Here is a 12633-nt window from a genome sequence, read left to right as displayed (position 1 = left end):
CAGAGAGAGACAAAGACAAAGGTGTAGAAAAATATGAAAGAGAGGTTATGTAGAGGATAGACTGAGAATGTCCAACATATGTCTAAGAGAAGCTCGAGGAGAGAATGGAGGGAAGGAGAGATGCCATGGTCAAGAAGATGATGCCGAAGTACTCCCTGAAGTAACAAAACATATAAATCTTCAGATTGAAGGCACACGAAGTCCTGAATGAGATAAATAAAAATAAATCCCGACCTAGGAACTGAGGACTACTGTTTTATTTTTAAACAAAGTTTTAAAAGAACCTGAAAAAGATTACCTACAAATGAACAAAAATGGGACTGACAGCAGACTTTTCAACAACACTAGAGGCCAGAAGACAAAGGAATAAATCTTCAAACTGCAGAGAGAAAAATAACTGTTAATCTAGAATCCTATGCCCTGCTTAAATATTACTCAAGTGCAAAGACAAGTAAAATGATGTGCAGAGTCTAAGAATTTACCACTCACAGAAAGAACTACTTCAGAAGAAGAAAACTGAACCTCAAAGGAAAGAATGGATCTTACAGATCAATATTAAGTGGGCAGAGGGAGTATGCATTGATTGTAATAATGCCAATTGCTTAGGAACTTAAAAACAGGTGGAATTAAACACCTTGAGAACAATAATACAGAAGAGGAGAGAACAGAGAATAGAAACGTTGCTTCACTTTAGACTTTATTAAGTCAAGAAGGCATGTTAAAAATTTATGGGTAACCACTGAAAGAAAAGAATTAGAATGAGTAACATTCAAACCAGTAAAACGAGAAAAGAAATCATGAATATAAAAATTCGACAGGAAGTAGGAAAGGAGAAAAAGGGCAAAGCACACATATACAAAGGTGATGGAAATTATTCCAAAAATAATAATTACGCTAAATGAAAATGGATTATATTTGCCCATTAAAAGGTAAGAGACTGTCAGACTCAGCCATTTCTCTCCTAGGTGTATATCTGACCAAAAAACCCATGTATTTGCATACAGAGACATTTCTAAGAACATTCAATGCAGCACTGTTTAGCTGCAAACAACTTCCATAAACTACATGACTATCCATAGAAAAAGAGTTAAAAATGTCCTAAATTCTAACAATGAAATAATACAGAGCAGTTAAAATCAATGGATTAAATCTATGATTCAACATGGATTCATCTCAAAATGCAATACTGACGGAAAAAGGCTATTTGAAAAAGAGTATAGACAGTATATCATTTATGTATATGTAAAAAAAAAAAAAACCCTGAGAACATACTCTGTATTGCCATGGATAAATGTATTTCAAACACAGAGAAGAAACTAGGAATTTTAGAAAAAAGTTATGTCTGGGAAGGAGATGCACTTTAGATGCATTTTTGTAATGCTTCATTTTTTTAAACAAAAATTTTAAAACCAGTAAAACGTCAACCTTCGGTGGGTACACAGCTATCATTATGATTTTATTTTCCATTTTTAAAGAGTTCCTAAATTAAAGTTTTAAAATTGCAAAGGAGAAGAAAGAATAGCTTTTGGATCTATGCCAATCCACACCCATTTATCCAGCTAGCAACCATCTTTTAAAAATCACATTTTAAGTGTTTTTCTGAATGTCTGAGAGAGTGGTAATGCTCTCAGTTCTAACTGCAAGGGAATAAACATACACAAATACAAAATAATCTTGTTTGTAATTATTGATTTATCTTTAATAAATAATGTAAAAACATGGCTTTGACATGTGCTTTTTTCTATCATCATACTCTGTATATATTTGGTGGAATAATCAACCACAGTAACAATGGGAAGAAAAAGATGTGGAAGAAACATTTTAAGTATAGCCAACTGGTAAACCAGGGATCTGTGTGGGTGGTGGGGAAGGGGGATGGTACGTTAGGGGACACTTCTATATGACCCTTAAATTGAAAGGTAGGTGTCCTATTCCTTGGAAACAATGGAAAGGCTGAAAAAAAAAAAAAAAACAACAAAACAAAAAACAACAAAACAAAAAAAAAACAAAAAAAACCACCAGAACTGATTCTCTCACCCAGTATTCTCATGATTTCACAGAGGACCTGATCCTTGAACAAAGTCCTCAAAAAATGAGATGGAGATTGCCAAACAGAGGCGGACTTGGGTTTGGGAAGAGGGAGTTAGTTTCCAAGCAGTGGGGGCCCAGAAGAATGAAAGAGCCTGGTGTTGCTGGGGTTTCAGTAGAATTGGGCATAATGGACAGACTAAGAAAGCTCCAAGTGCCTGCCAGCTGCACCGCTTTCTTCTGAGGCAAGGATCCAGCAGTTCCTTCAGTGCGGTACAAGGATCCTGGGATGTTCAAAGCCATGTGTACCATCCAAAACTAACCCTGAGTCCCTGGGCAGCTGCTGATAGGTCCAAGGATCAGTGCCCCGAGACACAGGCAATCAGCAGGGGTGCTCCTTTTTCTACTCTAGCACACCAAGCAATCAGATCATCTTTGCGTCGGGAGATCAGAGGTCAGAGGCACAATGCAGGAAGAGCAGGCCCATCAGAACGATTCCACTTCAGGAGAGTGCTGCTGCCTGGATGGGAACATCAAGTTTAATACTCCAATACAGGAGTCAGAAGGGGTTTTGACAGCTCGCTGGGTGGGCAGGGGAAACACGGTCCAGTCTGGCTATATGCTGCATGATGAGGAAAAGCTCCAATTTGGCAAGAGGTAGGCAGAGATTCTTAAGCTGGGGTTTGGGACAGGACAGGGAGAGACGTGGACAGTTTGAAAAAGCAGTGGGGCTTCTATTTAGATGAAATATGCCCTGAATCTCAGTGGGGGAAGGCACACAAGATTTCATGTTTGCTACGAGGGCATAAGTTTTACAAAGCTGAATACTCTTCTATAACTAGAAATATTTTTCCTGGAAATAACACTGACTTAACAAGATAAATAGAAGTAATGCCATTTATATTCTCTCCTTTTAATTTTATTTCTTCTAAATGTGTGAACCATGAACAAGTCTATATTCTTTCTACATTTTAAACTCAGTTTCACAGTTTTAACATTACAATTTAGTTCTTTTCCTTCTTCCAAGTAATTTTAAGGTTTTGGTGTCTCCCCTTTCATTTTCTTTTTATCTCCCTTTTTTCCACCATTTTTTCCTGTCTCCTTTAAGTGAGAGTTGATTTTCTTTATATTAACCTAGATCTTACCAAAGCAACTGTGAATTCATGCCACAGAATTAAATAAACAAAAAATACAAATGACTACATATTTATTTAAAAAATTCTTCATAGACTCTATGTTTTAGTATTCAGCGGAACATAAATGCTAAATAAAAAAAGAAAAACACATAGCTAAAATGAAATTCAAAGCTGGACAGAGGACATGTTACCATGGTACTACTGACAGCTTTGTGCAAGCAAAGATAAAAAGTCAGACAAAATCACATGTAAATATCATCTAACTTGGAGTTCTAGGGCTTATTTTCAACCCAGGCATATCTGATCTGTGTATATTTTTATAAACGTACTTAATTTGCATATTACCTCTGTATGTACTCTAAATTTTGAGTTAAAAATGTTATTTTCCTCTTCTGTATAGTCCTTAAAACTCTACATTCAGTGCTTAGACACTGCTCAAAGTCTTCTGTTGTTCTCACCAAAAACTTTCAGAGGAAAATCTCTATTTCCTATTACAGTGAGTTTGGAACCCCCCAAATTCATTCAAATGCTCCAAGCAGTAATTAATGCAGCAATTTTCTTCCCTTCTTTACCAATTATCTGTTTAAGAGAGGTTAAATTATGCAATTAGTTACAGCTATGTCTCCAGGACTTGAGAAACATATAAGGCAAATACTTAAGTTCTATTAAGGCTTAATAATCTTAAATATCTTCTTAAAAAAATATTCCATGTGTAATAATGAACTCTATAAAGTTTTCTTAAGGAAATGGCTCTATCGTCTATCAATTATGGGAAAATAAACAGTTCACCCTGAAAAACCCGACCGCTTGCTGTGGTTTTGTCCCTTGAAAACAGAGAATTCTGCACAGTGGGGCCAGGAGTCATTCCTTGCACTTCCCCTGCCTCCAGTCCTGCAATATCCATCTTTGAAGCTAATTAAACTGCCTTCATTCTAGAACAGGACAAAAAAAAAAAAAGGCAAAAAAGGAGTTGTGAACATTTCATAGAGTAACAAATATAAAAGCAGTAATAGCAGCATCTACTATCTTAATCATACAATCCATAAATATATGGGAGAACAATACACAGCTCTCCCACAGTTGTTACCTTCTGAAGATCAAATACATTGTTTTTCACTGGCTTATACACTCAGACGCACAACTACGTGCAGACAGGGAGATACCATCACTGCCTTAGACTGATGGAGAATTCATTTTTCCCTCTAAACATTACATTCAAGAGTCATGTTAATTTCTCACCTCTCCCAACCCTCCCCCCCGCCATATCCTCTTCTTTACTACCTCTTGGAGAATTAAAGCCACACAAAAAGGGAGGTTAAAAACCTACTATTCATGCTTGAAAGTGTTCATTTTCTCTATGGTTTAATTCTCCACCCCAGAAATTTAGCAATAGGTCTGTGTTGTAAGCTTGAAAGGTGTAGTGGTGTAGTCCTTCCCCTAAAAATTATGCAAATTGTGTTTTCCTCCCCCACACACTTTAGCTTTAAAGGCTATATTATTATACTTTGCGAAACAAAGAGAATAGAAGTGTTGATTCCAATTTGTCTCTCATTTTTACATAAGCTACATTTGCCTTTTGATGAACCCAGATCATCAAATTTGATTTTCAACTTTCCAATTACATAAAGGAAATAGTAGGGCTTGGACTTACAAAGAACATTGAAAACCTACAAGCTGATCTCACTATCTACTCTTCTTAGCTTTTAAAAAATAACTTGTCAGAACTCAAAGCTATTTTCAGTTATCAGATCAGGACTGATTTACTACAAAAGACTCCAGACACAAGTACCACCTACTTCCTTCCTCCTCCACCCACCCCCACCTCCAAACAAGAATCAAGCACTTATTAAATGCTTAATAATAGAATTCCCACAGGTTTGTTTTTCATGTTTTGTTCATTTTCACTCTGTATTTTGTTTGTATAAGAGTGTTTTTGAAAATATTTAATTCTGAATATAACAGAAATCATAAATTTAAAAAATCAATAGCAAGGCTTCTTTTTTTAGATATTCCAAAAGGCATATTTGTAAAAATAACTCTGGCATTTTGAAAAATCAATTTTAAAACATATGCAGAATGCAATAATGCACCTGCCCTCCCAATTCTCTCCCACCTCAAGCAGCTGCCTTTCATCATTAAGAACACAACTCAGGACAGTGATGGGTGTACATTTAAATAAGAGGAAGCCCACGTTAACCTTTGTCCTACCTCACAGAACATATAGAGAGACAGCAATGTGAGTCCAAGGTTATACACCACTAATATTCCCCGGCAAGAGAACGGCTGTCTGTTCTTCATGTACTTTGGTCCCAGCCATACAATTAATAAGTATATGACAGAGCAGATAAAAGTTGGTATATAATTGTCCAGAAGAAACCATCCTTTTACTCTGGTATCTAGAAAACAATAAAAGAAGGAAAATATTTAGTGATAAACAAGGTAAGTATAAAAATAATCACAACTTTTCAAACTTAAAAAAAATTTCTCTAACCACAATTTTCTAAGTCATCTAATATTGTTTCCAAATCCCACAAAGCAACCAAAAGAGGGGGCATGAATTTTCAACACATATCAAACAAGCTGAACCCCACCCCTTGTTATAGGTTCTGAATAACAATGTACAATATTCATGGTTTTTGCTAAGTAAAATAATAAATATTCTTTTCCAAAGAATTTTAAGGATAAGCAGCAGCTAAATTTTCCATTGGCTAAATTTTAACTAAAATTTCCATTAATTGTTGAATTATGCATGGGGTGATGAAAGTCAAGAAGTGCAATCTTTGAACTCTCAAGTGCTCCATCTCAGCCAAGTGTCTGCCCACCAGTGCATAAACTCAAGAGAAAATAGACCTTAAGAATCCCCTTAGGTTCACTGGGAAGAGCCACTTCTCTGAAGGACTAAGAACCACCAGTTCAGCAGAACTGAAAGTAACACCTACCACCCGAGAATAAGCATTGGGGAGGAGGCAGACATTTAAGTTTATTGTCACTGATTAGAAAGATAGCATCTCCCACAAGTGTAATGATTAACAAAAGAGGGGACAAGATGCCTCAGATAGCAGTAAACTCCCTGCCTGCTTTCATGGGCTCCATGTGACTGGGGGCAGCTTGCTCCTGTAGGTGTTTGTTCATCCCCTGCAAGATCCAACTTCATCTTCTAGCTAACTCCCAAAATGCCATCTCTGCTGTAGGTTCCCCCTTTGCTTCCTGCTGTGATGATCTCTAAAAAGCCTGCACCTTCTCAATCTTATCTGCTCTCCAAGGTCCCTGACTCTGGAATTCAGAGACACATAAAGGATTCACCTCCTGTGTCTTCTGAGAAGCAGCAGCTAGTGGAGGTAGTCTTTGCCCCTTCTTACCACCTGGCTAGATTATCTTGCTATTCTCCCCAGTAATCTGTCCCTTTACCTCACAGGACAAGCGTAGGTTAAATAAAGATCCGTTCACTTGGGGAACCAATTGTCAAGTCTTCCTTTCTTGCAGACACCCTAAATTTTCCCAGTGTTTCTCCTGTGATGTTCTTTTCTTGGCTTCAGAGGGACCTGCCCTCCGCCTCCTCCCACTAGTTATTCTAAGAAGGTGGAAGGTGTTACTGTCACTTCTGCTGAACTAGTAGTTCTTAGAAGTCCTTCAGGAAAGTGGCTGGCTCCAGTGAACTTAACATGGGGATCCTTAAGGCCTTTTGTTCTCAGTTCTGGGCCTTAACTATCAATTCTGAGGAAAAAACGTTTCCACTCAGCAGCTAACACAAGATTGTTAGTTATGTTTGTGTGTACATATCGCAGATAAACAAACGCACAAACAAAAATAACCCATTTCCTTTTACTTAAAGCTCTGTTTTGCACCTTGCATTTATTTTATAATAGATCTTCATCTTTCCATATTGGCAAGTACCCATTCTCCTTTCATACTGTGTGCCCAGGGTGGCTGGCCCCAACCCCAGTCCCAGGTGGTGAACCCTTATGGATTAGCCCATCACAGTGTTCCTAACCTCTCTCTGGTAACTGGGTTCAGACATGGGAATGAGAAGCAATTCTGGCCTCTGAGCTTTGAGGGGGCAACAACTGGTGACGGATTCTAGGGAAGAGTTTCCTTGTTCTTAAAACCATGCAAATGAGCAAATTTCCCCCTCCTCCTCTGGATGTGTGGCCTGAAGCTGCTGCAGCCATACTGCAACCAAGGAAGATGGAGGAACATATTCTCAGGACAAAACTGCTGATGTACTGAGGATGGAAAAGTAGAAAATGATAAAACAGGGGTCCTCAGTGACATCACAGAGTCCCTGAAATAACTCAGGGGACAGCTGCCCTCCCTGGTAATGTAACCCAATAATTTATATTACTATTTCAGTCACTTAAAGTTGTATTTTCTGTCCCTTAAAGCTAATGTAAGGTATTATTATGATACAAGCACATACAGATAGATCTAACTCATTCTTTGCAATGCCTACCTAATTTATTTAATCTGCCCCCAGTTGATGGGCATCTAGCTTATTTGCAGTTTTGACAAACAATGCTGTAATGAGTATACTTATATATATATATCTGTGCATAACTGATCAAGGTTAGCTGTGCGATAGTCTTAGGAGTGGAATAGCTGGGTTAAAGGGCATGTGCATTTTAATTTCAATAGAAAGCATCACTGTCCTCCTCTAGAGAAACTGTACCAATTTAAACTCTTTCCTCACAACCTCACTGTTTTCACAGTTGGTATCAAAAATATTCAGTCTGTGCCATACAAATAGACAGTGTCTTTTTATTGTTTTCTTTTGTATTTTAAAAATCATGAGTGAAAAAGGTTCTTTCATCAGTTCAAAAGCCATCTGTAGTTTTTCTGTTAACCTTTTTGTGAACCTAAAAAGTTCCTTCTTCATAGATAAGACATTAACATTAAAAGAAGGCAATATGAAAAAAAAAGGCAATATGGAACTGATTTACTTTTTTAGAAGATTGACAAGTATAAAAAGTAAGTACAGATGTATATAAAGTTACCCATTCACATGCCACAAAATAAAAGGACATTACTAAAAAGCCCTTAAAAGTGTAAAAGGGGAAGAGTTTTAAACTCCTACTGCAGTAGTGCATTTTGGAAAGCAGTTTTAGCTAGAGACGCCAAGAACTGAACACATACCACCGACAATGGTGAAATCTACAGTACTCTCAGGAGAGGGTCACAGCTGGGGAGTACTGTACAACTTCAACAATTGTCAGAGGAATTCTCCAAGATGCCTGCTATCTTGGATGAAGTTTTAGTTTTATCACAGAAAATGCTAGCATTTTCTAGAGTCCCTTCATGCAATATTTACAAGTGACTATAATGAGGGGAAAAAAACATCTTACCTCGGGTGCCTAGAAATGCCTTGAAATAGGGACTAAGTGATGCATCAAAATTTTCCATTTCAAAACCTATTAAGAAAAAAAGACACTGATTAGTCTCTATTCAAATATTTTTTATACTTTTCCATGAAAGAACAAGAATGCATTCTTTCCAAAGAGTATGCATGCTATGAACAAGGCTAAGGGCCTCATCTTAAAAAAAAATTTTTTTAAACCTACAAAAGTAACTTATGTGCTAGTTCTAGTTTGAAAATCAAAAGGAAAGACACATCCTGTGAATTCACTTTACAATGAACTGCCAGTTTTCTGAACTTCGTTTCTCAGTTCCATAAGTACTTTTTTTGTAAAACTGAAATCTCAGTGGGGAGAAGAGTGGAACTTGACTGAAAGGTGGGAGAAGGGAGAAGATTCTGTCCTGACAAGAAACAAGACTTGAGGTAAAATAACAAAGACTTGAGGAACCAAAGCAGAGAACAGAGTGCCACACCGAAAAGATATTTTTCTCTGCTTTTAAATTTTATTTTTACTTATTCCACAGTAGGAAACTCAAATATTAAACAATGAAAAACAAAACAAAACATTACTTTCCTCTTTAACATAATCCCTAAGCCCCATTGTCAGAGGGAACCTAATGTTAACATTTCTTGGGAATATGTACAGAGATTTTCCTTCTTTTGTATACAAAAGAGGTCATGATAAATGGGTGTTTTGAACATGACAATTGTAGGTTGTAACCCATTAGTGGATCATCAACTTAGCATTAAAAATAAATAAACTGATCATAACAGAGATTCAGAGGGCTTTGCCTTTAGTGAGAATAAATAGTTTCATAAAATTTTAGTTTTATTGTATCATATTTATAAGTATGATCATATTTATAAGTCTGATGTATTTGGTTATGATGTAAAATATATTCTAATACTATGAGGCCACAGTAAAAAACTTAGGAAAACACATTTATATATAGAAATGTATATATTACTTGCTTGTTTTCACTTAATAAAATAAATATCTTAGAGAACATTTCATTTCAGTAGTTATAGATATACCTCAATTTTCTAAGAGTTTATATTCCCTGAATTTCCCCTCTGCTCTAACAAATATTTCTTTTAATTTTTGTGGGAATGTGTTTTTCAGTAGAATTGTTGCTATGTGCATTTTATATATTTAAGTGTTTATGGACATTATCACTTAAATATTTAAGTGTTTATGGATATGCCTTTTGATGGAGCTGCAGCAATTTACACCCCACTAATATTGCACAAGAATGCTTGTCTCCTCAAATCATCACCAACAATGGGTTTTATCAAATGTTAAATATTTCCCAATTTCTGATAGGTGAAAATTGGCATCCCATTTTTACTCTGGTTTGTACTTAAATTATTAGAGGGCAGCTAAGCATCTTTTCATTTTCTTATTGAGTAAATTTTCTATATTAAAGTTCACGGGCACAAGGTTTCAACTGGTCATTACACTCAAATAACTTTAAATCTTAAAGAAATAACCACCAATATTATAACTTACAAGGACAAAGGTAAAATCATTTTTATTAACTATACTTCTCTTCCTTGGCTCTTCACACTGAAGCTTACATATTCTTGGCCTAATTTTCAGGATAAACTACTTTGTCCATGAAATTATCGAATGGCTCTGATCATTACCACACCACCTGCCTAGAATGACTCAATTTTGACTGCCTACTAGCAGTGCGACCTTGGGAAACTTATTTCACTTCTCTAAGCCTCAGTTCCTATCTGTAAAAGGGGAAAATAGTAAAATAATTATATCCAAGTTTGCTAAGCTCAAATGAATTAATTCACCTGAAGTCCTCAGAGCAGTGTCTGCATATAGTAAGCCCTTGATAAATGCTTCCTACTGTATGTTTGCAACCATCTGGGGCCGTCTGTGCTTCTCAGCAGGGACCCGGCTGGCATGCCTAGTGCAGCCAGTCAGTGCATGGTGGATCATTAACCATCCCTGGCCCCTTCCACTGAATGCCATCAGTGAGCCCCCAGCCACTGTGACAGTCCAAAACTGCCCACTTCTCCGTCCTAACACCCCCTAGGGGAAAAGCAACAGAGATTGGTGATGTTGGTAACATCTCAGAAGAGAGGAACTTGTCAAATTGATATTTTATCTAAACTTTAAAGACAAGGCTGAAATGAAATGTGCTAATTCAACACACATGTAACAAGCACCTACTGTGTACAAAGAATTGCCGAATAGGGATAAACACAAAGGAACACACGTGGTGACCTAGAACAAACTAGAGGGTCACAATGGGCAAAGAATCCAGATGCAGTAAAACAAAAAATCCAGTTGGCAAAGGAGTAGCTGTTAGAATGATGCATACTTAAATGAGTTGCATATACATGTTAAATACCATACAAATTCAAATAACATTATTCTGGCAAAGGAGTAGATGTTAGAATGATGCATACTTAAACGAGTCGCATTTACATGTTAAATACCATACAAATTCAAATAACATTATTCTGGCATCTATCACCAGAAATATACCTAAAAAATCATAAGAGAACCATTCTACTTTTTAACTAAGAGGCCTTTTAGAGGGCTGTAACCAGTTTTGGTTTCTACAAGACATGGAAAAGCTGGAAACAAGATTAGAAGATGATTAAAAGTGACAGAAAACAGACCTGTGGGGGCTGGTGAGGAGAACATCAGTGGACCTGGGAAAGAAAAAACTGAGGCTGAAGAATTGCTATTTAACGACCTATTATTACAAGGACAACACCACCTAGGTAGGGCACAGTCCAGCCGGAGAAACCAGGCTAACTATCATGGCAACAGAAAAGCAGCTGATTAAACATAAGGCAAAATTTCAATCCAAGAAATACTGAGCAAGAGTACTGAACTCAGCAGCAGGCTACCAAGAGAGCCTGTGGAATTTTGTATTTGGAGATATTGAAGAATCCTATTACAAGCCATCTGTCCTAAATAATCAGAGGCTAAACCCATCTTGAATAGAGGCCCCATCGAAGCTGGCAGGCACAGGAACACTCTTTAGTCTTTAAGAAATGGAGAATCTTCTCTAAAAAAGCACATGCAAGAGGTGATTTTGTAAATAACGATACATCTGTTCTTAGATTGCATTTCTTCTCAGCTTGAGAATTCTTCTCTTAGGTTTGCAGAACTTTTCACAAACTTAGAAACATATGAAATAAATAGCAAAATACTTTCTAAAAGACTGGAAAATAACAATAGTTTTCCAAGAATCGCTCACTGTCCCTGAAATGTCGAAGTTCAAAATCTAAGTCTAAGTCTAAGTCTAAATCAAAGCCTAAGTCTGATCAATGGAGTCCATGGATCACAAGCCTGATTCTGGGCTGGACTCGGACTTCTCAAACGTTTTTCTCGAACTCTCCTCTTACCACGCACCCACTAATGGACATGTAACAGAATCTCCCCACCCTGGGTTGTTTGTTTTTACACAAACTACCAAGAGACATCTTCACCAAAGGTTTACTTTCATCATTTACTTGGCACAATGTTGTGTTTCTATCTAGCTAGCCACATGTCTAGCACCCCTCAATACCATGCATGTTTGTTGTTGCTCATATCACACATTTACTGAGTGCTCGTTAAATGTCAGGCACTGCTCTAGACCCTGGGGGATACAGCGGGGAACAAAACAAAATTCTACACTGTGGGAGAAAGAGTATAAACATATAACATGAATCATAGATATAAATACAAACATATATAATATGCAGAGTAACCGTTAGTAAGAAAAAATAAAGCAGGGTAAAGAAGATGGAATCACACAGTGAGAATTTATTTAGAAAATGTAGTTACATTTCTAATACATGAAAGGGTGACAACAGAGCAGAGACCTGCATGGAGAAATGAAGCCACACCTCTACTGAGAAAGGGCATTCCAGTTAGAGAGACAGGTTAGCGCAAAGGCCCTGAGGCCCAGCAAGGAGGAGAGGGCAGCAAGGGGGAGGCGTTCTGTCCTCCTGCACTCCTGGCCCGGTGCGCAGGCCTTGCTCAGCAGTGGCTGTCAGAGGTCAATCAAGTGGCAGATCTTGTAAAGAGCATGTAGCTAACAGTCTGGGAGTAGAAGGTGCCAGTTCGTTAACTGTTCACACTGCCACCATTCCCGGCTGTAG

At 37.4% G+C, this 12633-nt stretch overlaps 1 protein-coding gene across 2 annotated transcripts in view; it reads right to left on the bottom strand.

The window, feature by feature from the left end:
* ELOVL5 (ELOVL fatty acid elongase 5) overlaps positions 1–12633 on the bottom strand; it is an 85906-nt gene that overhangs the window by 21256 nt on the left and 52017 nt on the right. For both annotated transcript variants that reach the window (XM_037842530.1, XM_037842532.1), the window contains exons 2-3: positions 8504–8569; positions 5373–5560 (exon numbers count right to left, since the gene is read on the bottom strand). In XM_037842530.1, the coding sequence (XP_037698458.1) occupies positions 5373–5560; positions 8504–8561 (246 nt within the window). In that variant the 5' untranslated portion in view covers positions 8562–8569. The remainder of the gene's footprint in view (positions 1–5372; positions 5561–8503; positions 8570–12633) is intronic.

This window comes from Choloepus didactylus, chromosome 7 (assembly GCF_015220235.1).
Source record: "Choloepus didactylus isolate mChoDid1 chromosome 7, mChoDid1.pri, whole genome shotgun sequence".
In the NCBI taxonomy this organism is placed as follows: Eukaryota; Metazoa; Chordata; class Mammalia; order Pilosa; family Megalonychidae; genus Choloepus; species Choloepus didactylus.
The sequence above is the reverse complement of the archived record's forward strand: the minus strand, read 5'-3'. Positions and strand labels throughout refer to the sequence as shown.